This window comes from Paroedura picta, chromosome 3, assembly GCF_049243985.1.
Source record: "Paroedura picta isolate Pp20150507F chromosome 3, Ppicta_v3.0, whole genome shotgun sequence".
Taxonomy (NCBI): Eukaryota; Metazoa; Chordata; class Lepidosauria; order Squamata; family Gekkonidae; genus Paroedura; species Paroedura picta.
In genome coordinates, this window is record NC_135371.1 from 17,071,499 (window position 1) to 17,097,511 (window position 26,013).

Sequence of the window (26,013 nt, forward strand, 5' to 3'; positions counted from 1 at the left end):
AGCCAGCTGGGTGACCTCGGGCTCGCCATGGCACTGATAAAACTGTTCTGACCGAGCAGTGATATCAGGGCTCTCTCAGGCTTACCCACCTCACAGGGTGTCTGTTGTGGGGAGAGGGAAGGGAAGGCGACTTGAAGCTACTTTGAGACTCCTTCGGGTAGAGAAAAGCAGCATATAAGAACCAACTCTTCTTCTTCTTCCTAGTGAGTCTTGGTTTTGAGATGACAGAACGATTCTGAAAAGAAAGAATGCATGACCATGAAATGCTACAAACCCCAGTATTCTTCAACATACAAATGCATAATAATAATAAATTTAACTCATCAAGACCAAATATTTTAGAACAGGATGTTTATGTTTTTGCCTAATCGCCTTCAATCTTTATAAACTGTGCTCCATCGCCAGGAAGTTTCTGGGACCTCACCACTAAAACCTCCCCTTCTGCTGTTTCTCCCGACTCCCCAAATCCAAGCGCTTTCTATGTTACAGGATCAGCCCTCCCCCAGCAAAGACGCAATTCAGTAACACAAACGTTGCGCAGAATATCTTTATTAGCAACTGTTACAATATATGAATAGCAATCTATTTTAAAATAAAGATGCTTTAAAAGTATTTTCCTAATACATTGTGCCTTGAGTATTTAAACTGAAATCTAGGCAAAAAGAATTCATGCCATATTGGCACCTTTAATTGTACATTGCTATATTTTATTTCTTAAAGCTACAGCATTTCTGGCTGTGAACTCAAGCAGCTAAGAGTGTGCACAATGAACACCCTGGTTTGAGGCACCTTGGCTACAAATGTCGCTTGGTTGCCTTGGCCAAGCCACAGTCTTGTCTGCCTCAGCCAGCAATCCTCTCCACCTTTACTATAAAGCAGCCTTTTGAGATTTAAGGAGAGGACTTTTGAGGTTTGTTCATCTGAAAAGTTTATTTAGCCCACTCTGCGTTGCTCAGGATACCCTATGTAGTTAGCCAGAGAGAGAGGGATGCTAGGAATTAGACCTAGGGCTTTTCACAATGTGCTGTTCCATTGAACAAATTTCTCTTTGCTTTCCTGAGCCAGCTGGATAGTGTTTGTTTGCTAAACCATTACAAAGCCAGATTAACCTACATGGCCGTTAATGTGCAGAGTGGTAGAGGTTGGCTTAGATGATCATGAGGTTACTTTCAGTTCTTTTGTGTGTCTGTTGGCTTGTTTGTGTGAGAGAGAATTTAAGAATCAGCAGCAATTATATTAGAACACCCTGAGCGGTTACAGGTTAATTTTAGATAACCTAGTTTAGGCTGCAGCCTGCAATTTGCAAAGGTTTTGACTGTCTTAAAAAAGGCCATCTTTGCTGCTTTAAGAATCGTACTTTTTTAGGCACTTGGGTAGACAATGTCTTTTTATGGCCCATTGCAAAATGTTTTATTAAATAAGAAATCCTTAAACTGGTGCAGTTTGAATTACTGGAAAGCAGCTGCCAGTCAGAGTTCAGTTTTGCATAAATCAGTGGTCTGACTCAGTATAAGGCAGCTCCACGTGCGCTTATATAAAACCATTTCCTTAGTACCAAAAAAGACCAGTCTAAGGTATTCTAGAGCAACAACTGCAAGCTGCTGCCTGTGTACTACTACCAATTTCTTAAAGTGAAGGTTTGGATAAAATTTGGTCTACTTGATAGACATAAAAGAGACTGTCCCATCTATCTTTTGTGTGAGCTGATGGATGGTCTTTCAGCTCTTGCTTGTCAAGTGATTCTCTGGCAAGAAGAAGACAGCTGTTAGATCATCTCTGTCGTAGGACCAGTAAGTGCTGGTGTAGTAGTACTGGTTAGTGCAAGTGAATCGCTGTCGGGCTTCATTCCCATCTTCTATAACTTTGACAAGGCGTTCTGGAAAAGTGGCTTCAAGTACTTCTCAAAGGTCTGGTTGTCCTGTTGGGAGAACACAAGCCAGGTGACGTGAGGCCCAGAGATGGGGAAGAGGTCTCTGAACTCAGCACATAAGCTAATTTGCTTTTCTGTTCCATCCTTAAGAGCAGGGCTAGTCAACCTGTGGTCCTCTAGATGTTTGTGGACTATAATTCCCATAAGCCCCTGCCAGCATTTGTAGTCCACTACTACAACTATTGTAGTCCACAAACATCTGGAGGACAACAGGTTGACTTGCTTAAGAGTTTCTAAGCTTGTATGCCCCCATCAGGTTCTACTCAGTGTCAAAGTGAACATGTATTTATCTATCTTAGACTTTTGCACCGCCAGCTGGCTCATGGTGGTTTACAATAAAAACACAAAAATGCATTTTAAAATCATCCAGTATTCCATAAAACCAGCAACGTCTACAATAGATGGTTCCTATAACAATCCCTGCTCACAGTGTCTCAGTTCTCCGTTTACAGTCAATGTTGGCCTAGGGGGGTACTGATTGCTCAAGAAAAAAAAAAGGGGTGGGGGACCCAATCTTATTACCTCAACCAAATGCCTGGCGGAAGAGCTCCGTCTTGCAGGCCCTGCGAAACCCAGAGAGTTCCACCAGGGCCTTTAGCTCTTCCGGGAGCTCATTCCAGCAGGTAGGGGCCATGACTGAAAAAGCCCTGTCCCTGGTCGAGGCCAGGCGTGCTTCCTGGGGGCCCGAGACCACCAGCAAATTCATACCAGCAGAATGAAGAGCCCTGCAGGGAGGCTACATTCGTTCTGATGTAGCTGGAGAGAGACGTTCCAATGGAACCCTGCTTCTGTGAGCTCATTCCTCCCCGTAAAGGGTTTTGGAAGGAAGAAAATAACATCGCATCCAGTAACTGGGGCAAGGCACGCTGTGTTTCTGTCCCCCGTGCATGTTGCCTAACTCAGGATGTGCATGATCAACACTCTCAGTACTAATTACATTAGGCAGGAAGAGAAAGAAAGCCATTCACACTGCACATCTCACATTCAATTATTGGGGAAGCACAGTTCTAGAGCCAGCTTGCTGGAGCAGGATTTTTCTATCCAACCCACACCTCAGTCAATATTGAATAAGATGTTGGTTGAGCTGCTGTTCGTGTCTTAGGCCTACTGGGGTTGCTAACAAGCTGGAAGAAAGAAACAAACACTCCTGGCCCTTTAACAGAGGCTTTACTGGGAAACAGGCCTGAAGGTAAACATTTAATCAGACTTTTCTTAAAGGAGCAGGGCGTTTTCCATTTAGATTGTTGGTGACCATAGACCAGACATCAATTTTGAGGGGGGGAAAACAGTTTTTCTTTTCCTTGTATGTTTACAAGCAACACCTAGTGCCTTGCTTGCAGAGAAACTAATGCACAGATAAGATAAATCATAGGGCCTTTATATGTATTCAGACTGATGTGGGAGAAATTGTGGAGACAGGATTTCCACCTGTAAGAGTGACAATTTCTTCTGGCTTTAAACTGGCAATAAGCACCCCTGAAGTACAATTTATGACAATGTGAGAGCAGCCTGGACTAAAATAGGAACTCAAAATTCCGCCTCGAGAAAAGGAAATGACTTGTTGAATTGTCAGTTTGGTGTAGTGGTTAGGAGTGCGGACTTCTAATCTGGCGAGCCGGGTTCGATTCTGCACTCCCCCACATGCAGCCAGCTGGGTGACCTTGGGCTCGCCACGGCACTGATAAAGCTGTTCTGACTGGGCAGTGATATCAGCGCTCTCTCAGCCTCACCCACCCCACAGGGTGTCTGTTGTGGGGGGAGGAATGGGAAGGCCACTGTAAGCCGCTTTGAGCCTCCTTCGGGTAGGGAAAAGCGGCATATAAGAACCAACTCTTCTTCTTGTTGTTGTAACTGTATTTTGCACAGCTTATTCTGCTTCTCCTAGTCTCTCAACGAATACCCGAATCTGCTTTATTGCACGCTTGGCAATTAATTCCTAGTAAATCGAAATTCCACTGAGCAATTCCTTAAGAGCATCTAGTAACCCATAGAGGTCAGAAATGCTGCTCTCACCTGTTTGTTGGTTGGTGACTTCTTAGCCCACTCAAAAAGCCGCTCATAGGCATGACCATCATAAGATCCAATGGCCGAATTTAAATTTCCATCAGAGAAATCGAAAGCATCCACTAACGGAACAGCATCCGGTCTGCAGGAGCAAAGTAAACATTTTACTCCATAAGACTCTGTTGTGAGTTTTACTCCATTGTGAGTGTCCTGCATAGTGCAGGGGGTTGGACTAGATGACCCAGGAGGTCCCTTCCAACTCTATGATTCTAAGACACTGAAGAAGCACCCTGCACAAATTTGTGAAATCTCTTTCAGTGACGGCCTTGTGAGATTTTACCAGCTCCCTTTAAGGACTAAGAAGGTGTTTTAAAGAAAGACAAAGCACATATTCTTAGGATTCTCAGAATTTAGTCCCACTCTTCAGTTCCTGGTTTGTATGAAATGGTCATAAAATGCAGAATAGATCCAGCCATGAGCATGTTGCATGCAAGGGATTGGATATAACCAATTTGGTTAGGAAGTGGGGGTGGGGTTCATTTCCCCCTCTACCCAAAAGCTATGTTGGAGGTAGAGAGTGGGTGGACCTGCCTCTCATTGAATAATGGGTGGACTATGAAATAGATTTGGAAGGGACTGAATGGGAAAAACTGGCTGTATCCAGCCCAAGCAGTAAGCACAGGGATGGGGTGGGGGGAAATAAACATTGCCAGTGTGTGTATGTGGGAAGGGGGGGCAGGAGGCTGTATGATAAGATGGAAGAAAATAAGGAAGGAAGCCTTTGTGACAATAGGTAGGACCAACAGCACATTCTGACTTTTTATTAAACTAGAGATGAGATCTAGGCTGACTTCTGCCTTCCTGCAAAACAAAAAATAATAAGGGTGAGGGAGGCACTGCAGAATTTGTGTGTCCCTTTTCAATAACAACCATAATGCTCTGGTTTTAATGACATGATTTCTATCAGCGAATGCCACAATGTGCTTGATGCTGCTGTCATAGCAGCATAGACATCCTCCCCCCCTAGTTGAAATGGAGTTGATAATGCTTTTAAATGAATATTTCTATGTTGTTTTAAAAGCCTACACAGCTCTTCTTAAATTAAAGTCGTCCTCCCATGGCAGTGATGGATCTACATCCGTCACTGTGTGGAGAGAGGCCATGGCGTTCGTGCCTTCTCAAACATGAACCCGGATGAAGCAGCCCTTCTACGAATAATTATCTGAATGCCTGTTTCATTAAAACAAAAATACAAAGAAATCCAGCCAATATCTTGATAAATTTCAAAAGACGTCATGGAAACAACCCCCAGGTTAATAGACTAAGCTAATTTCAAAGCCTCACAAATGTAGGAAACTGACTTATAATCTCATCTCATCTGGTACTGTCAGAGGGTTCCCAAGCTTTCAATGAGGCCATTTTCAGTATGCTACCTGAGATCCTTCAAATGGAAATACCAAAGATTGAACCTGGGCCCTTCTTCATAATAGGCATGTGCTCTACTATTGGGCTTGTTGACCCTCCCCAGTTCCTGCAGCACACAATCTGTATCTTGTCTGAGGAAACCTACAAGTCTGTTGGGATACATCAACAACACTTGACTGTGGCACTGTCCTAATTCAAAGGGGAGGGATCATAACCCAGTGGTAGGATTTGGGTGCCAAAAGTTCCAGGTTCCATTGCTGGCATCTCTAATTAAGGGCTTCTCAGGCACCAAGCTTGGTGAGAAACTAGCAGATGCAGAAGGCATTGTGGTGGGGCAACTGGTTGTATCTTCTCTGGAGGCTTCACGTTGAGCTGCAGGCTGGAGTTTGAGTTTGAGCAGGTTGCCTCACCACTTTTTGCTCTCACACATTTGGCTGAGTGCACCTCATCTGCTCTGGGTTTGTGGAGCCGGGGCAGCAAAGTTCACAGTGCAGAAACGGTCAGAAAGACTCCACTGATGGCCCAAAATGGGTCTTTTTGAGTGATACTTGGTGCTTACAGGTATTCCTTCAACATATGAGCTTCCCTCCTCAACTAACCTAACAAAAAGTATTTTGCTAATGATTGATAGATAAAACCAGGTCTATATGGGGTGAAATCAGCAGGAGGACATGAAAAGAGGATTCGTTTACCGAATGATAGCCAGGAGATCCAGGTAAGATTCGGTCACCATGTTGCTTTGCTTCCCAGATAGGTGACCGGCCTGTAGGAAGTCGCCCATATTGGAGAAGATTCCGTGTAATGCAAAGAGGTCACAGAGATGCTTCAGGATCCTCTGAATCTGAAGCTCTTTTTCAAATCTCTCTAGTGCTTTGACAAAGGTTTGCACTATGATGTAGTGGCTGTGAGCCTGAAAACATCACAAACAGATGTGTGTTGATTTTTGTGCAGAATAACCCCCTCTGTTAATAACAGTTATAAACCATGCTCTATTGGATCACTACGTGTAAAATGGCGAAGTTTGCTTTGTTCTAGCTTTCTGTTGAAGATAAAAGGCCTACTGCCATGGGGATAACTAAAGGTGGGGAAATGATGTAATGGTGGGGGAAGGGGGTGTACTCCAAGCCAGTGGTTCTTAGCAATAGACTTCTATTGTGATACTTCCAGATGTACCCTCTTGGATTAACTAAAACAGCTCTGAACTTTTTTTATTTTTAAAGTCTCAATTGCTTTGTATCTCATGGAGAGTAGCTTGGATCATGACAAGAGGGAGGGAAAGAAAGGGCTGATCTCTCAGCAAGAGAAGACCAGTCCTGGGAAGGAGAGGGAGGTGGGTGATGGGACCCTCTCTCCTTCCCATTCTGAGGGATGAGGGGCATCTGCCCAACCCTGAGTAGGAGGGTGGGCGGGAAGAGCTGGTGTGGGAGAAGCTTCGCATCTGGACAGTATTGGTTCAGAGGCTAAATGCAAGCTTATTACCACTTACTCTAAAAGGTTGGTGCAACAAGATTATTACTCACAGCTGCAGCCCGTGCTAGTTGGACTGAGCACACATTCCAGGCTTCATGCTGGGCCGTTCCCGACTGAATCAGAGTCTGAAGTTTGACGGCTGCGTCTTCCACCATCCTGGGCGCAGAAGTGAAAAAATAAAATGTGCGATGCATACTCAACAAGTCCATAACCACTCTCAAAAGTATTTGCAAATATTTGGAATTTGTTTCCTTCACAGCAGAAAGAGGGGCCCCGGTCTTCACGAGCAGTAGAATAAGGTGGCAGAGTTCTAGATGGTTCCATCTCAGACTTATATCCCCTCCAATGTAGAATACTTGCCACAAATTACAAAAGAGCCCATCATGTCAGAGAGGATTAGGCTAAAACGTTCTCTCCAGAGTGCGACTTGACAGAGGGGGAAATTAAATTGAGAATTAAAGAAATTAACGCACCCCTTCTTACACTCAGAAGTAGTTCAGTTCGGACTAATGTCTCCAAACTGTCACTTCCTTCTACATGTAAACACTCGGCCACAAGTAAAATCAATTTCCACAGAGAGTCCCTGTCCCCCCCTCCCTGGGGGTACATAACCCCAAAGTACCCGGAGAGTTTTATGGTGTGGATTTGAACCATCTGCTACATCACGCTGCCTCATTTTTATGTTCTGATTTCCTCCAACCAGTTCAGGATAAAGTTTTAAGCTCGACACAGCCATGGGAGACAGAGAGGGTGACCACCCCTGAGCTGGGAAGGTGGGAAAGTGGGGGGTTGAGCGGAAAAGAGACTTCAGTGGGGTCTAATGCCAGAGATACCACCTTCCGAAACAACCATTTTCTCAGACAAATTGACCTCTGTTGCCTACAGATCATTTGCAATCCAGCTACCGCCTGGAGGCTCGCAACCCTAGAGGCAGGTCAAGCTGAAAACAAAAATTGTTACCAGCTGCTGAGCTTGACAAACCAAACAAGGGTTTCACACATCGAAACATAATGTCCCAACAACAGAAATCAACAGAATGCCTTCAGGCAGGGCCAGGTCGCCACGGGCAACTCACCCTAGTGGCCTGACATTTGACAGGCTCCCCATTGACTTCCAGGCTGACTTTGAAGTGTGTGTTCTAGCTCAGGGGTAGTCAACCTGTGGTCCTCCAGATGTCCATGGACTACAATCCCCATGAGCCCCTGCCAGCAAATGCTGGCAGGGGCTCGTGGGAATTGTAGTCCATGGACATCTGGAGGACCACAGGTTGACTGCCTGGGGAGATGCAGACTGTGTTCCCCATTCAGCTAAATTGCCTTACAGGATTATGAAGGAAAAGTGAAGGAAGGGAGCCTTAGAGGGTATTGCTCTAGGGGGATATCTTTTATCTGATGTTGCTGTTTTTTTAGTCAGAGGAAGAGTGTATGCGCTTGAAAGCTCATGCCTTGAATAAATCTTTGTTAATCTTAAAGGTGCTATTGCACTCTGATTTTGTTGTGGTACTTCAGACCAATACGGCTACCAACTTGAATCTGCTGTATTTTTGTTCTTGTTTTGTGAATTGCCACGAGCCAGTTTCTGGAAGCGGCGGTATAAAAATGCAATAATAAATAAATAAATTTTTTAAAGGCAGAATAAGAGCACCCTTGCTGATGATCTCTTGCATACAAAGTTAAAAGCAGCTCACAGAAGCATCCTGAGTAGGTGGTCTCAGTTACACCGGTCCCCTTTGAGCCAATGTCCTATTGATACTAAAGCAATAATATAAGGAAAGGCGGTAGGACTTTTCCACTTTTGTTACAACAAACTGATATTGGAGGACTCGACCACTGAGGAAGTCACTGAAAATAGAAATTACCTAGAAACTGATGGTTGATCCTTCTTGTATATAAAAGAAACTGTAAAAGAAATTGTACTGGAATTCAATATATACATTATCACAAGTATATTGCCTTGGAAGGGTTCCTTGTTTTTCTGTTGATGTCCCTTCCAAGGACCTTGGGCAGCAATCCCGTGAGCTCTGTCAGGCACAGAATAGTTCAAAGCCACACCACTTATCATGACTCCGTTCTTGTTCAGCTGGTGTGTCACCCACACCTGGGCCTTTAGAACAGGTTGGGCCCCAAGTCCAAACACACATGGGGTTGTCTTCAAACCCACCTGAAGGCTCTCTGCTTATACGTTTCAGTGTAGATATCTGGATTTAGGAAATCTCTTTTCTCCTGGGCCCCGCATTTCCCAAACCTCGTGGAAGACAAGTAGGCCACTGATGAAGGAAGGGGCTGTCCGACCTTCGCCATCCCAAAGCATTTTATGAGAAACCTGATGGCAGACAAATGAGTCACATCATTTTGCATGTTCTAAAGCAGGGGTAATCAAACTGCGGCCCTCCGGATGTCCATGGACTACAATTCCCATGAGCCCCCGCCAGCAAGTGCTGGCAGGGGCTCATGGGAATTGTAGTCCGTGGACATCTGGAGGGCCGCAGTTTGCCTCCCCCTGTTCTAAAGCATCTCTTCAAAAAACATTTGTTTTCTAGCTGTAAAAAGCAGGCATGCAGGTAAGAGTCAGTGTCTGTAAGCTTACAATATAGATAACGAGAAAACTAGGTAATTAATTGGTAAGGGAAGATGAGAAGGGGCATCTAAAAATCTGCTAACTATGACCATAATACACAAACTACAGCAGTGATTCCCAATGGTTTCAGTATGGTGACCCACAAGTCTAAATTTAGTTTGTACTGTGACCCATCCAGGGCTGACCCAAGGTTGGTTTTCTCTTCCAGAATTCCATTTTCTATAGGGCCCAACCAGATGTTTTAAGAAACCAACAAACACCCTAGGAAAACTATGACATTGGCATCCATCTATTCCAGCATTCCATTGTCTATAGGGCCCAACTAGATGTTTTAAGAAACCAACAGACACCAGACAAAGGCTGGTCCCTCTATGAACCCCAAGCAAGTGGGAGTTCACCTCTGGGTAACAAAACCGCCATTAGGCTGGCCTGTGACCCACTTTCTGAGGCTCTGCAACCCACTTTTGGGTCCTGACCCACAGGCTCTGCTCTATAGAAGAATCCCTGGGAATTAATGGCATAGGCAATGTCTGGTGTACAAAGAAGAAGAGAAGATGACCACGCAGGTGGCAGCAAGGAGACAGATACAATGGTGAGGTCAGTACCTTCTTTTGAGTCTGTGTCCAGATGGCCACTCTTAGGGCAATATATTGCTTCTTCTTGGAAGTTCCACACTCAGTCATACCCTCTCTCTCAGCTAGATATGTAGTTAGGACAACTATGTCTTGCCTCTTTACTATCAAGTATATTTGAAGAAGTGAGAAGTGACTTTGGAGAGCTCCTACCCTGCCAAAGATTTTGGTCGTCTTTAAGGTGCTCCTGGACTCTTGTTCTTTTCTACTACTACCAAATATGCTAGTTTCTAAATAAACCTTTATCTACACTTTAATCAGATTGTGCACCTTTGCTCTGGTAATTACTCTGCTAACAGCAACTGCATGTTATTTTGTTTTTTTAGCAATGGGAATTGTATAATCCTCCTCGTTATGGAGATAACATTGTTTTCTGCTGAGGACAGAAATATTGCCGTGATACATGGTCTAGAATCTAGATAGTGTTCCCACACACTTATTGCCTCACAATATTGTTACATTAATACTTATCTCTATCTCAAACCAGTCATAAAAATTATGCAATTTTCTTTTGCAAATATTACACATCCTGCCCTTGGAGCTTCTGTAACATTTTAGTTTCAACCATAGGCCAACTTTCCCAGCCCTCACAGAAGCTGGAGCACAAGTGTTCTCACAATTTTGGTCCTTCGTCAGTTGAAATGTTTGTGAACGTTCTGTGCCAAAACACAGTTCAGCCAATGGGAACTGGAGAGTTCAGCAAGGTTACCTGGCTGTCTGCAGGAGGAGAACAGTGTTTTCCCCTTCATAGGTGCAAGATGCCACCAATTTAGTGTACAAGGAAGGCAGGCCGCTGAGGAGAGAGTACCCATGTCCCCCGCAGGCCTTCCGACATATCTCCACACCTGCTGAGCTGAATTCTGTGGCAATCACTTTAAATCCAGAAGCAAGTGCGTGGAGCTGTGAGAATGACAAAAAAATTAAGACATTTCAGTATTTTCTGCGTGAGGCGAGAGGCTATAAAGAGCCCCTACAACAAAAGCCTCCTATCGGTACAGTTTCTCTGCTTCGGTAAATTTATTTATATTCCTACATCCTTTTCACAGCCTATTTTCAAATGTCCCTTTATGCATCTATGATATTCTTACTTGCTTCAAAATCTTGGGACAGGGATAAGTAATGCTTCTTTAGAACCCAAAAATGGGACACAAAACCAGCCCAAAATTAAGTGGTTTGAAATTCAGTGACTCAGTTATGACCTTTAAAAAATGCTATTATTACTGGTACTTTCCATGCCTGAAATTAAATCGACTTAAGAATGGCTTTGGCTGGACCATGCTGAATCTGGGAATCTGGTTTGTGGCAGTGAAATAAAATTTCGTGCAATTATACCCTGAAATTGCAGGCAAGCACTAGGATGGTAATGATTTGGAAGAAGAAGCAGATACCCTGTGAAAGAGGAGACAGGACTGATCTGTGAGAACAACTTCTAGACAGCAGAAGAAGATATGCCGCTTTTCTCTACCTGAAGGAATCTCAAAGGGGCTTACAGTCGCCTTCCCTTTCCTCTCCCCACAACAGACACCCTGTGAGGTTGGTGAGGCTGAGAGAGCCCTGAGATTACTGAAGAAGAAGAGTTGGTTCTTATATGCCGCTTTTCTCTACCCGAAGGAGTCTCAAAGGGGCTTATAATCGCCTTCCCTTTCCTCTCCCCACAACAGACACCCCGTGAGGGAGGTGAGGCTGAGAGAGCCCTGAGATTACTGCTCACTCAGAGAAGCTTCATCAGTGCTGTGGCCGGCCCAAAGTCACCCAGCTGGCTGCATGTGGAGGAGGAGCGGGGAATCAAACCTGGCTTGCCAGATTAGAAGTCCCGCGCTCCTAACCACTACAACAAGCTGGCTCCCAAGGTCACCCAGCTGGCTGCATGTAGAGGAGCTGGGAATCAAGCCCAGCTTGCCAGATTAGAAGCCCTCACTCCTAACCACTACACCACTCTGACTTTCTCCCACACTGGCTTTCTTCCCAAGCCACCTTACGTCATTCTCCTCTTCTCCATTTTTCCCTCACAACAACCCTGTGAGGTAATTTAAACTAAGAGCGTATGGCTGGCCCAAGGTCACCCCGTGAGCTTCCATGGCACGTGTGGGGATTTAACCATGCTACCACACTGGCTCTCTCTCTGCTTATCACCTTTCATCCTGCTTTAGGTACTAAAATTTGCCTATCTAACGATAAGTACCTCAACCCATTCTCACTGGCAGTCTTAAATGAGTCTCTTTGTGTATTTCCCTCACCTTTCTATTGAGTACACTGGTTATAACATTGGCGATCGATCCTTAAACGCTACGTTACTGCCCTCTCCCTCAGCTATTCCCAACGGCTTAATACACGTGTCACAGGACATGTGTAAGCGCAATTCAGCTAACACTATGTAATGATGAACTCCGAAAACTGTCTGGATTTCATTTATCGGGGGGAGAAGAGGGGAAGTGCCATTGGTGTACCCCCTAGATCAGGGGTAGTCAAACTGCGGCCCTCCAGATGTCCATGGACTACAATTCCCAGAAGCCCCTGCCAGCATTCGCTGGCAGGGGCTTCTGGGAATTGTAGTCCATGGACATCTGGAGGGCCGCAGTTTGACTACCCCTGCCCTAGATTGCTGAAAGAATTTGGCATGAAGGGAAGCAACTGGGCTGGAAGAGTGGGCAGGTTGTTCACAAAAACATGCCAACATTTGAGAATGCCCCCAGAAAGTGCCCCTTCATTTCCTGCTGGCACCTGCAGGCAAGCTGGCAACCTTATTTCTGAGGATAACAAAATAGTTGCTTTTCCCCTCATATTACCTCTGGAAGTAAGTCGAATTTCCCTTGTTTAGTTTCTGCGTAGCCTTGGTCAAAGATTTCCTGTAAGTAGTCACAACCAAAGTGGAAGGCGTAGGCCGTGGCCAGTTGAGGCAGCAGTTTCTGTTGCTGAGTCTGATAGTCAAGAATCTTTGACTCTGGGTCCCTGCAGGGAGACAATTTGATTTGTTACCGGAGATGGAAGGATGGATGACAATCACTGGCTGAAGCAGTTTCAAATAACTGTCCTGCCAGAAGGATCTTGTGCTAAAACCAGTTTGGTGTAGTGGTTAGGAGTGCGGACTTCTAATCTGGCATGCCGGGTTCGATTCTGCGCTCCCCCACATGCAACCAGCTTGGTGACCTTGGGCTTGCCACAGCACTGATAAAACTGTTCTGACTGGGCAGTGGACTAGAAGGCCTGGATGGCCCCTTCCAACTCTATGATTACATGGCAAAAAGCACCAGATCTAAACTAACATACAGGTAGTCGTCTTTTAGAAGAGGGTATGAGGTGAGGGCAAAATTGCTAACTGACCATAATGAAAAAACAGTGGGCAGTTAACGCTTTCAAGTTTCCACAGCCTAAACATATGATTCGGCCTTTTTACTGAATCGGATCATCAGTCCAGCAGAATCAGTACTGCCTGCTCTGACTGGCATTGGCACACCAGGATCTCAGCGAGATCCTATCACCGGCAAGCTGATCCTTTTCACTGGAGATGCTGAGGATTGAATCCGGGACCTCCTGCAGGCCAAACAGATGACCTACCACTGAGCCACTGTCAATCCGACTTAATTATTAAAACATTGATACCCTGCCTTTCCTCAGAGTTCGAGGCAGTTTCCAATAACAGTTACAGGAAAAATCCAATTCAAACCAGAATAAAACCAGAAACCCTTCTGGTTATTTTAGGATTGTTGTCAGGACAAGAGGGTAGAATCATGTATACCGGTCTGAACCCCAAGACAGCGATGGTAAGAGAGAGTTTTAAAAAGCTCAGGCTTTCCCAGCCAACCAGCTCGTCAACGTAAGTGGTTTCCTTCCCCAACCGTACCAAATGAACTAGGAAAGGAAAGTGAATTGGCATCAAAGCCAACGAGGGCTCTTGGGGAAAGGAGAAAGAGCAAAGAGGGACAACTATAGCAGCAACAATGGGACAGCAAGAAAGCTACGTATCTTTGGATTCTTTGTTTACCATACCCTGGCTTTAATTCAGACTGCCGGCGCACCACAGCATATCTGACAGCGATTGTGCAAGCTTTCATCAGAGTGGTTAATACTTCAGACCGAATAATGGCCACACGGATCACCACCATAGTCAAGTAGTTTATCTTGTCAGTTCCTCGTTTGATATACTGGCCATCTGGCAGGACCTGGAATTTGTGGGGAAAGGGGTGGTGGTGGGGGAAAGATAATAGGGAAACGATGCGCATCAGTGATGAGACACAACAAAATGGGCTAGGAAAATGTGTTGAAAAGCACTAAGGGGAGGGGAAATGGCATTTGGTGTGTTGGCACTCAATTTTCGGAATGCCTTCTCCCTTGTGGCTTTCCTGGCTATTCTGATTTCTTTTAGGTATCAGGCCAAAAATCATTTTTTAACCTAGGCTTTTAATTCAGAGCTTTATCATATCAGCTTTTTAATGGACTGCTCTGCTTTATGGGTAGTTTTTATGCGGCTTATGTCTAGCCACTGTGGTTTTTAAATGGCTTGATTTTTTTAAATACTGAGATTATAAATTGCAAGCCACCTTGAAGAGTGTGGCACAGAAATATGATAAACTAGTACAACTTATGGGTGCTGAAAGACAGCAAGGTCATAGAATCAAAGAGTTGGAAGGGGCCATACAGGCCATCTAGTCCAACCCCCTGCTCAACGCAGGATCAGCCCACAGCATCCTAAAGCATCCAAGAAAAGTGTGCATCCAACCTTTGCTTGAAGACTGCCAGTGAGGGGGAGCTCACCACCTCCTTAGGCAGCCTATTCCACTGCTGAACTACTCTGACTGTGAAATTTTTTTTCCTGATATCTAGCCTATATCGTTGTACTTGAAGTTTAAACCCATTACTGCGTGTCCTCTCCCTTGCACACACGTGCCATGGAAGGTCCTCCATTGAAGCTATGAAATCTAAAGTTAACTTGGGTGATTTCAATGAACGATTCTAGGAAAGACAATGGTTTAATGGCAACATCTGAAAAGTAAGCCCGCATCTTTCTACATCATCCACAGGTAAGTATGCAGTGTATGTTTTCAGCCTCATCTCTGTAGGGGGGTTGATTGGTGCACAATCCAGCCAATCATCCCCCCTATGCAACTGCCAGGCCTGCATCCAATGGAAGTATAACGTTTTCATGCAGTACAGCTTATGCGTGACTTTATGGTAGATACATTCCCTTGGGATATTCGCAGCAAACGCTTCTAGGCATGAGGCTACAAATGGAAAACAGGAAGGCGCATCAGCTCTAGCAGTGGGAGTATTTACATGATATCAACAGAAATACAGGCACATAAACATGGGCTTATCGGTTGACTGTGAGATAATAATGCCATTCAGATATGCTGAAGTTGGCATACTTGGTTTCCCAACCTTCCCCAAAATTAGGGTTTTGCAAGGAATGGCAGAGGGGAACAGCAGGAGCAATGGGTGAACGAAAAGGATGGCAAGACAGTAAGCATGCCAAGGCTCTATTCCAGGGGTAGTCAAACTGCGGCCCTCCAGATGTCCATGGACCACAATTCCCATGAGCCCCTGCCAGCATTTGCAGTTTGACTACCCCTGCTCTATTCCTTATGCATTCAAGGCTTTTGCCAAGATGCTGCTTGCAGGATTTCAAACACCCCTTTACAACCATGAGGACAAGACACCAGCGGTGTTAAGGAAGATCTCAGGAATCTTCACAAGCGGTCAGAATTCTTGGCCAGATGATGGACTCTGTCCTGAATGGAAACACAGCTGCTGCAGGGCTTTGATTCCCCTGCCCTTGGGCACCTGAGAGAACCGGGCCAGCATGTTTTCCTTTGGCACGCAGACGTTCTTCAGCAAGAGAAAGCCATTGTCCGTTTGTGCGAAGTCCATTTTAGGGCCGATGTCCCCTACGGTTACTCCTGAGGGACAAACAGACAAAAGAAACGGATTATTCACATCTAAGTGTTCCACCATGCTGAAGGCCAATTCATAGGATAGAAAGCCCTCATTGTTCCACAGACCTATTGCAGGGGTGGCTAAACGGTGGCCCTCCAGATGTCCATAGGCTACAATCACTGCCAATTCCTAGACACACATTATTATTATTATTATTATTATTATTATTATTATTATTATTATTATTATTATTATTATTATTATTATTTAATTTTTAGACCGCCCTTCTCCCAATAGGTCTCAGGGCAGTTTACAACATAAATAGTTAAAACACAATAAAATCCCCATAAAAACCCCAATTAAAAGTTACATATAACATATCACAAGAGCCTCTTGTGGCGCAGAGTGGTAAGGCAGCTGTCTGATAGCTTTGCCCATAAGGCTGGGAGTTCAATCCCAGCAGCCGGCTCAAGGTCGACTCAGCCTTCCATCCTTCCGAGGTCGGTAAAATGAGGACCCAGCTTGCTGGGGGGGTAAACGGTAATGACTGGGGAAGGCACTGGCAAACCACCCCGTATTGAGTCTGCCATGAAAACGCTAGAGGGCGTCACCCCAAGGGTCAGACATGACTCGGTGCTTGCACAGGGGATACCTTTACCTTTACCTATAACATATCACATAACATATAGTGGCGGTGGTCACAATTCTGATCTTAGTTCAGCCTGGTGGAGAGAATAATGTTCAGAAGAGGGTGGCACCAATACAATACATCTAACCATGATCTCGGTGTTAGAGATCTCAATATTGGAGGGGATCCTCTGATGGATTAGTGGGAGAGCTGCCCTGGCCTCAACCATATGCCTGGCGGAAGAGCTCCGTCTTACAGGCCCTGCGGAAAGCTGGTAGATCCTGCAGGGCCCTTAGCTCTTCTGGGAGCTCGTTCCACCAGGTTGGGGCCAGGACTGAAAAGGCCCTGGCCCGGGTTGAGGCCAGGCGAACATCCCGTGGGCCCGGGACAACCAGTAAATTCATACCCGCAGAGCAGAGTGCCCTGCGGGGGGCATAAGCAACCAAGCGGTCCCGCAGGTAGACGGGACCCAGGCCGCGTATAGCCTTAAAGGTCAATACCTTAGTTCAGATGGGGACCATGTTGTGTAAGGAGAGGGGGCTTAAGCCTTCCTCCTGATCTGTTTTCCTGACCGGAAACAGCTTACTCCATGGACATCTGGAGGGCCGCAGTTTGACTACCCCTGATCTATAGAACATGATTGAAATAAAGGCAGTGGAGTAAGTCACCTGGAGCTGGCGAATGGTTGTGGAGACTGCGGATCTGCACTATGAAGGGATGTATCCCATAACACTTCCCTTTTAGGTAAAGCTGAGCAAATACTACAGCATGCGTCGCTGTTCTTCCCACTGTGGGTCGAGGGTCAGGGGTGAGAGGGAAAAAAATGTAATCAGTATTTTCACACCTTGGCAATCAAGAGCTTTGCAGTTCATGGCACAATCTTTCCAGCTAGTAAGTAGAAAGAGGAGAACCAAGGGATTAAGAATGGGCTAACGTGACTCACATAAATAAATGATGCACAATGGCTATTGGAATCCACTGTTTTTTTGATGTCACAAATCAACTACATGGCCTGAAGAAATTCCAAAACTACAAAGCCCCACATAAAGCAGAAGGGATGTTAACCCATTACCATCAAAGTTTCTAATTCTTGTTTTGTGTGTGTGTGGGGAGGACATCTCGTAAAACATTCAGCTTCAATCGACACATATACGGCAGAAAATGGGGACAAGGGTGGGTCCATGGCTCAGTGGTACAGTATCTGCTCTGCACATAGGAAGTTCCAGGCTCAATCCCCAGTATCTTCAGCTAAAAGGACTGAATAAAAGGTGATGTGAAAATTCTCAGTCTTGAGACCTTGGAGGGCCCCTGCCAGTCAGAACAGACAATGCTGATTGGGTTTAGGACAATGATCTGATTCAGTATAAGGCAGCTTCATGCGTGTGGGCACATGGGAGGGCCCTGGAACTGTGCTAAGTGGAAATAGTCCAGAAATGCGGTATAAATCTAAACCCAGCAACCCCAGCCATTGGCCATCACTGCTCTATATGAATTTTGAGTGATTTCACTTTGATATTTATAAAGTAGCAAAAATGGTCCCACAAGAACAGTGGGGGGGGGGATCTTCTGCACTTGCCCACAGAGCCCAAGCACAGATCCCTGGCACCCCTCAACATTAAACCTGGTCCAGCATGGTTCCTGGATCAGGCTGGGAGTGAATACCAAACCCCTAGATAGAAGGTAGATGTGTTGCCTACACATGTGCAAAAATCACTTTTTCTTATGGGGATTTAAGCCTTAATTTGTTAAGGCTTAAATCCTTAAAATTTTTATGCTTGAGTGTCCCCTAAATTTGCAGAAGTACTCAAGTTTATTTCAACGTGGCCCCAATCTGCAGATTTAAGTATCCACAGATTAGACTATACTTGACTATTAGATATTACTTTCCAAGTCCTAGGAAAACATCCAAAGCAAGAGAAGAATACTAACAATGGCAGTATTTAATACAAGTTGTTACTTACAGTCTCCCGGCCACCACTTCATGGCAGAGATCTTTGGTGTGTTGAGGATGAACTCCTGAGTGGTAGTATCAAAAGTGGCCATGGTCTCCAAACCCCGAAGGTAAGTTCCTTAACAGTAACAGAAGTCAGATGGACACAATTTCTCAGAAGTTTCCAAGGCTACTAGCAAGATCCACAAACCCTCCTGGCTGGGTGCTCCCCAGGACAGGACCCATCTTCTTTTGAGCTATACCCTAAGACAGGGCTAGGCAGTCTGTGATCCTCCAGATGTTCATGGACTACAATTCCCATGAGCCCCCACCAGCAAATGCTGGCAGGGGCTCCTGGGAATTGTAGTCCATGAACATCTGGAGGACCACAGGTTGACTATCCCTGCCCTAAGAGACATCTCATTTCAAAGTTGCTTCAATTCTGAGTTCCCTGATGCTGATCCAGGAATGGGTCTGAAGGCACTGAAAGAAACCAGATTTTTCTGGGCTGCAACCACTTGTCTGATGCTATACTACCATTGCATGATAGGAGTCAATCATCTTCAAAGACTGTCTTGCTCATGCAGGAAAACTGAGTTGCAAATGGGTGTCAGAGCACAGTGGCTGCACAATACCCAATGATGCAAGGATGCAGCCTGGGCTTTACAGAGAGTATTATATGGAAATGGGGAGAGCCATGTCCATCCCCCTTAGCTCTATGGATGAAGGTAAGGGTTTATAAAAAGCACAGAAGGAACCCTCTCCTGCCTCTTAAAGCTATTGCTTATGGTTTTGTATGCTTATGCAAACAATATTAACCTCAATACACAGTTAAGGAAAGCTGGATTTCAGAACTGTTTTGTTCATTTCATCTTCTCAGCAGATCAATTGCATTTAGATCAGGGATGGAAAAACTGCTATGCTAAGCAGGCCATAAAACTGGGAGGCATTTGAAGAAGACAGCAACATGGTTTTTATTCACGTCTTTTCACTGCCCAAAGGAGTCTCAACGGGGCTTACAATCACCATCCCTTCCTCTCCCCACAACAGACACCCTTGCGAGGTAGGTGGGGCTGAGAGAGCTCTGAGAGAAACTGCTTAGTCAAAACAGTGCTATCAGGCCTGTGACAAGCCCACGGTCTCCCATGAGGTTGCAAGGGGAAACAAAATAAACTTCTCCTGCTCCTTGGCTTGTCAATCACAGCAAGCCACCAATCATAGAATCATAGAACAATAGAGTTGGAAGGGGCCATACAGGCCATCTAGTCCAACCCCCTGCTCAACGCAGGATCAGCCCAAAGCATCCTAAAGCATCCAAGAAAAGTGTGTATCCAACCTTTGCTTGAAGACTGCCAGTGAGGGGGAGCTCACCACCTCCTTAAGCAGCCTATTCCACTGCTGAACTACTCTGTGAAATTTTTTTTTCACACAACACATCAGTTATGGACCGAAACTTTCTCCCCCGCCCCCTCAGCCCCAAATTTATTGTTTTTTTCAAAAAGGCACTTCCACGTTGTTTTGCGGTAAGACCATAACACAGATGCATCTTTAATAAGATCAACACTATCCCATTGCTATGGAGAAATGCCAGAATTATACAGCAATTCCCCCACCCTTTTTTGGATTTGTATTTTTTTGCACTTCATTTCTCTCTGGGTAGATTTCTGAGATGCTGCACATTGTTCCTGGAGCCCAATAAGAAAATTTGTGCTAATGGTTGGCTTTTAAACAAGCTGCTCAGATCCCTATATGATCGGCAGAAGGCAGCCAGATCACCCACCCTCCCCACTTTCCCAGATCATTTCCCACCTCCAGAAGATGCAAACGGGTCTGTTTTTGCCTGCCCGGGTTGTGAGAAGGCTGGATAGGTAACTGAAGCCCCAAAATACATTTTACACACTCACCATGTCCCAGTTCGGTCTGGGCGTACGTCCCTGCTATGTAATGTTTTTCTGCCAAGGGGATCCACTTGGCGATCTGCTCATCTGTGCCCAACCCCAGAATACTCTTCATAAAGACTTGGTGCACACTGAAGGCCAAATCATCGCCAAGTGCCCTATAACAAAGACATGAAGGTTATAGAATCATAGAATCATAGAAACATAGAATCATAGAGTTGGAAGGGGCCATACAGGCCATCTAGTTATGTTACAGACACTGCCTGGCCCCAAACGTACAGTCTACGAGGTGGTCCTAAAGTAGCCTGGATGGAGCTGGTTACACTTCTGCCTCTTCAGTGGCATCTCAGCAGCTTCTTTCAACTGAGCAACAGTTGGTCAGTCTTGCCTCTCCAACGAGCATTCCTATATGCCTGGGTTTGCAAAAAATGTTTGCCTCATTAACTGCTACACAAGGGGCAGCAATGCTCTATGGTCCATGCCATATGAACAGAGGCGTAGCCATTCTTGGTCAGATCTATTCAGCCCAGCATCCTATTTCTTGCCTATGAGATGCCACAGGGAAGCTCACCCGTACATAAACCCAATGCATGGCCCAACACATCTTGTGGGCTCCTTTGCTGCTAAGAGCCAATATTTAAAGGCAGGGGCAGGACAATGTGCAGCACAACATTGCATCACATGAGGGGTTTACCTAGACATTGGGGGGGGGGGGGGATAGCACCAGCTCATTAAGCACTAACACTTTATGTGTTTATTAAGGTGACCAGATTTTAACATTGGTAAAGCGGGACACCATTGACCAGGGGGGTTCTTGATTAAAAATTTGGTCTATATGGAGCAACAAAAAGTTTCATAGAACGCATAGAACACAAAAATAGCATTGTAATATATATATATATATATATATTTAATTTCAACATAAGTACAATTTGCCAGGTGCCCCCAGATATCCCTCCAAAAGTGGGACAATCCCCTAGCCAGGAGGAAAACAACTCTGGATTGCTCTTATGTTATGTTTGCCAGCTCTGAGTTAGGAAATACTGGAGATTTTGGAGGTGGAACGGGAAGTGGGTGGGATTTGGGGCTCAGAGCGGCCTCAGGGGAGTACAATGCTATGGAGACTGCCCTTCCAAGCAGCCATTTGATCTGTGAATTGATCTCTGTCTGCTGGAGATGAGCTCTAAAACCAGGGGGATCCCCAGGCCCCACTTGGCATAACTATCTGATCAGCAGAAAACAGTGTTTTGGTGCACACTGTAAAAATGTAACATGTGAAGAGAATCCAATAAGGGGATCTAGAAGAAGAAGAAGAAGAGTTGGTTCTTATATGCCACTTTTCCCTACCCGAAGGAGGCTCAAAGCAGCTTACAGTCGCCTTCCCTTTCCTCTCCCCACAACAGACACCCTGTGAGGGAGGTGAGGCTGAGAGAGCCCTGATATTACTGAAGAAGAAGAGTTGGTTCTTATATGCCACTTTTCTCTACCCGAAGGAGTCTCAAAGTGGCTTACATTTGCCTTCCCTTTCCTCTTTCCATGACAGACACCCTGTGAGGGAGGTGAGGCTGAGAGAGCCCAGAGATTCCTGCTCGGTCAGAACAGCTTTGTCAGTGCCGTGGCGAGCCCAAGGTCACCCAGCTGGCTGCATGTGGGGGAGTGCAGCATCGAACCTGGCATGCCAGATTAGAAGTCCGCACTCCTAACCACGACACCAAACTAATCTACAATTAGAACTTGCCTGGGCATGGCTGGTGGTGCCAGCCTCCAGTAAGTCAAACCACCTTATTTCCTTATTACAAAACTCATAAGAAGAGCCTTGCTGGATCAGGCCAACAGTCCAACTAATCTAGTCTCCTGACTCATGTAGAGGCCAACCAGTTCCTATCAACTCATTTCAACAGCGGCAGAAGCTTTTCTTCCTCTGTAACTTTCCTAAGTCTGCCCAACTCAGAATGTGGCTGAGACACACTTGTGGCTAAACTACTTTTACTCTCTTGATAACCTCAGGCAGATCCCCTGGAGTTCCAGAGTTTATAAAACAGTAAATTATCAAGAAGAAGAAGAGTTGGTTTTTATACCCTGCTTTTCATTGCCCGAAGGAGTCTCAAAGTGGCTAACAATCACCTACCCCTGCGCTCTCCACAAAAGACCCCTGTGAAGCAGCAGGTGAGCCTGAGAGAGCTCTGATAGTACTGTTCTCACAGAGCATTCATATCAGGACTGTGACAAGTCCAAGGTTACCCAGCTGGCTGCATGTGGAGGAGTGAGAAATCAAACCATCTTGCCAGATTAGAAACCGTGGCTCTTAACACCACGCTGGCTGAAGCATGCAGGGGCCTGATTCTGACCCAAATTACAGTTTCTCCATTAGAGATGCCAGTCCCCAGGTGGGACCTGGAGTTCCCCTGGAATAGTAGCTCATCTCCACACTCAAGAGATCAGTTCTGGTGGAGAAAATGGGGCTGCTTTGGAGCATGGACTTCATAGCAATTCATTCCAGTGAGGTTCCCTCCCCACCCCAAATCCCACCCACACCCAGGTCCACCCCCAAAAGTCTCCAGGTATTTCCCCAACCCAGAGCTGCCAACCCTAGTCTCCATGCTGTTTTCCTATTTCAACACAGCTCAAGGGACCTTCAGGTTAAAAGCCTCCATCTGGCCTATGACTGATTTCATACACACGTTCAGAAATCCACTGATGCATGCGATTTAGATGAAAATTAGAAGTACCGTTAGCATACCAATGGCACTTCACCTCAGATTTCCAGACAGCCTCATCAGGCTTCTTACAAGAGGGATTCAAGGTAGGATTCCCAAGTTTCTTTTATCTATATACAAGATTTTGATCTCTCCCTTCCTTCAAGGAGTTTAAGTACTCTCCCTTTGTCCATTCTATCTTCACAACAACCCTGTGAGGAAGTAGAGGCTGAGAGACAGAGATGGACACAAGATTCATAGCTGCCACAACTGGGATTAATTGACATTTCTGAACAGTCTTCAAGAGTTTGCTCCACATGGAGGTCATCACAGTAGTCTAGCCTGGGTTTGACTAGAACATAGACAACAACAGCCAACTCTAGCTTTTCAAGGAATGGGCATATCTGGCAAAATAAACCCAGGCTGGTTAAAGGCCTTTTTACTACAGAGGAGATCCAGATCTACTTCTGAAGTCCACCTTCAAACATCATCAAACCAGGCTGCAAAACCTGTTCCTTAAGGGAGGAGTAAACCACATTCATAATAGGCAGTCTTCTCATTCCTTGTTGAGGCTGCCAGGTGCAGCTTCTGATTAAAGTGTCCTTCTATGCTCTAAAAATGATGAAGATCTAGATCCAATAACCCTTCATATACAATATCCAGCATTTGCTGGCAGGGGCTCATGGGAATTGTAGTCCATGGACATCTGAAGGGTGACTACCCCTGATTAGTCCAACTAAAAACAGAAGTTTTAAAATTGATAAAATAATCTAACAGCATGAGAGATTGTGTGTGTTTGTTTTTTTGGTTTTTTGTTTGAGGTGGGTGTTCTTTCAATCACCTATAGCAATATTTCTGTTCAAGTCCATCGGTGACCCATCCCAGTTCCTCTATCTTTTTGGAGAGGTACAGAGATCTTCTGACGGCGCCTTCGTATCTCTCATTTTGGCTCTGGAAGTACTTATTTTCTCTGCTGAATTCTGGGTCGCTTTGGAGAACTGCATCTGTGGAACATGTAATAGAGTTTGTTTTGTTTTATAAATAAGGCCACGGCACAAGAATCTCCCTCTGGCAAGCAGGCTTCTATTTGTACAGATCAAGGTGGGCAGCAGGAGACAAAAGCAAAAGTCCAGGATCAAGACACCTTCTGCTTTTCATCTCAGGATAACTCAGTTGGAAGCTAGAGCAAATCTCATTGAACTCAGTGGACTTATCCTAATGGAGAAATAGAAACTACTAAACTAGAGATCAGAAAACAACGTCTGTCCCTGCTAAATAAAATTAGTTGCCACGTACACAGCTTGTGGTTAAGGTATGTCCTGCTGAGTTTCAGAAACAAGTCAGATTTTCTTGAGTGTGACACTTAAAAACTCTTAGCTGTATTCTAACAGGTAGCTCACAGGAGAATAAATCAAACACAGTGTTACTAAAAGGTTAACCACCCTTGATGACCATGTCTTTAGTTTCGAGACTGACTATCAGTATTTTGAACTGAAATAAAGTTGGACTTCTCTGTCAAGGAAGCACAGAAGCTCTGAACACAGTGAGCAAGCCCAGCCACACTAGTTGCGGGTGATTTAATTTACACACAGTCGGGATCCATACCAGGGACAGGATGCAGCATTTAGGGAACCCTCAGACTGTATTTAAGTATTTATATCTTCTTGGCTTATAGGCCACCCCTTTATAAGTGGTCTTGGCTCACAAGAACTTGTGCCCTGTTGTTGGCTCTCCAGAAGAACTGATTGGCCACTGTGTGGAACAGGATGCTAGATTAGTGGACTACTGTGATTCCATAAGTCTTCCTGGAAAAGTCCTCATTAACCCTGTAGACCAGGGCAGAGTCTGCACTTACTTTCTTTATTCCATTGTCAATCCTGTTGAATTCAGATCGCTTTGAACTCGATTCTTCCCCCCCCCATTGAAACAGGAAAGTCTTCTGCACGTGGTTAGGGTAGTTCAGAAGGGGGGGGGGAGGCAAGCCTCTTTCTTTCTTTTCTTGAAAGGGGGGGGAGGAGCCAAGCAGGGAGCCTCTTTCTTTTCTTGGAGGGGAGAGAGAGAGGATCGAAAAAGGCAGAGGAGGGAGGAAAAATCCAGGACCGATAGAAATTGAGATAAATTAGGGGCTTCTCCTTTAAGGCAAGTGTGTCACATGACCAGGTGTAGCCTATCAGAGGTTCTCTACCATGGAGCTTTCTTTCCCAAATGGATATTGAGGATTAAAAGCAGTGTGAGATATCGCACAATAAAGGTAGGGTCACACCGGATCAATCCTTCTTGCTGCAGAAGGAAATTTTAAATCGCCCAAAATCCAAACAGAAATTGCATTCTGTGTAGAGGGCAGGGACTGAATTGATCTGGGGCTGGAATAAAAGCTCCGTGCAGCTTTTATTCCAAGGTATGCAAGGTATGAGGATAAGTCTTGCAGCACCTTTGATCTACAACAATGCTTCATGCATGGAAGACCTGGTCTTTTGCTAGATTTGGGTCTGGTCTCTCAGACCGTACTCTGAGAGCAACATTTTCAAATTTCAGGAAATGTTTTCTACAAAAAGGGAAGGTGATAAGGGCCAGATCAATGGCACTGAACACACAAAAAACACAGGACTGGACAAGAACGGGAACTTCTTCCTAAGACCACTATTAGGCCTTTGCTCAAAAGTTAATTGCCCAAATCTTGTGCACAGTGCCTGCATTTTTTTTAAATCTTTAATCACGAGGCCTAGAAGATATTTGTTAGAAGTGATAGAAATTCTTATATGAACACCAAAAGTGGCCCTCTAATGAGTCAGGCCCTTGGTCTATCAAGGTCAGTATCCTTCTGTCTGACTGTCAGTAGCTCTCCAGTGTTTCACGTAAAGGTTTTTCCCCCATCATCTACTTCCTGGTAACAGGAAACGACCTCCTGGGACCTTCTGCATGCAAGCTGGGAGCTCTACCACTGAGCCACAG

At 45.2% G+C, this 26,013-nt stretch overlaps 1 protein-coding gene across 3 annotated transcripts in view; it reads right to left on the minus strand.

Moving 5' to 3' along the window:
• Positions 1-532: 532 nt before the first annotated feature.
• The window catches only part of ACOX2 (acyl-CoA oxidase 2), a 30,932-nt gene continuing 5,451 nt past the window's right edge, over positions 533-26,013 (minus strand). For all 3 annotated transcript variants that reach the window (XM_077324965.1, XM_077324967.1, XM_077324968.1), the window contains exons 3-15: positions 23,903-24,065; positions 20,372-20,523; positions 18,499-18,606; positions 17,206-17,325; positions 15,817-15,932; positions 14,026-14,198; positions 12,825-12,987; positions 10,748-10,938; positions 8,990-9,151; positions 6,880-6,985; positions 6,052-6,269; positions 3,944-4,076; positions 533-1,918 (exon numbers count right to left, since the gene is read on the minus strand). In XM_077324965.1, the coding sequence (XP_077181080.1) occupies positions 1,856-1,918; positions 3,944-4,076; positions 6,052-6,269; positions 6,880-6,985; positions 8,990-9,151; positions 10,748-10,938; positions 12,825-12,987; positions 14,026-14,198; positions 15,817-15,932; positions 17,206-17,325; positions 18,499-18,606; positions 20,372-20,523; positions 23,903-24,065 (1,868 nt within the window). In that variant the 3' untranslated portion in view covers positions 533-1,855. The remainder of the gene's footprint in view (positions 1,919-3,943; positions 4,077-6,051; positions 6,270-6,879; positions 6,986-8,989; positions 9,152-10,747; positions 10,939-12,824; positions 12,988-14,025; positions 14,199-15,816; positions 15,933-17,205; positions 17,326-18,498; positions 18,607-20,371; positions 20,524-23,902; positions 24,066-26,013) is intronic.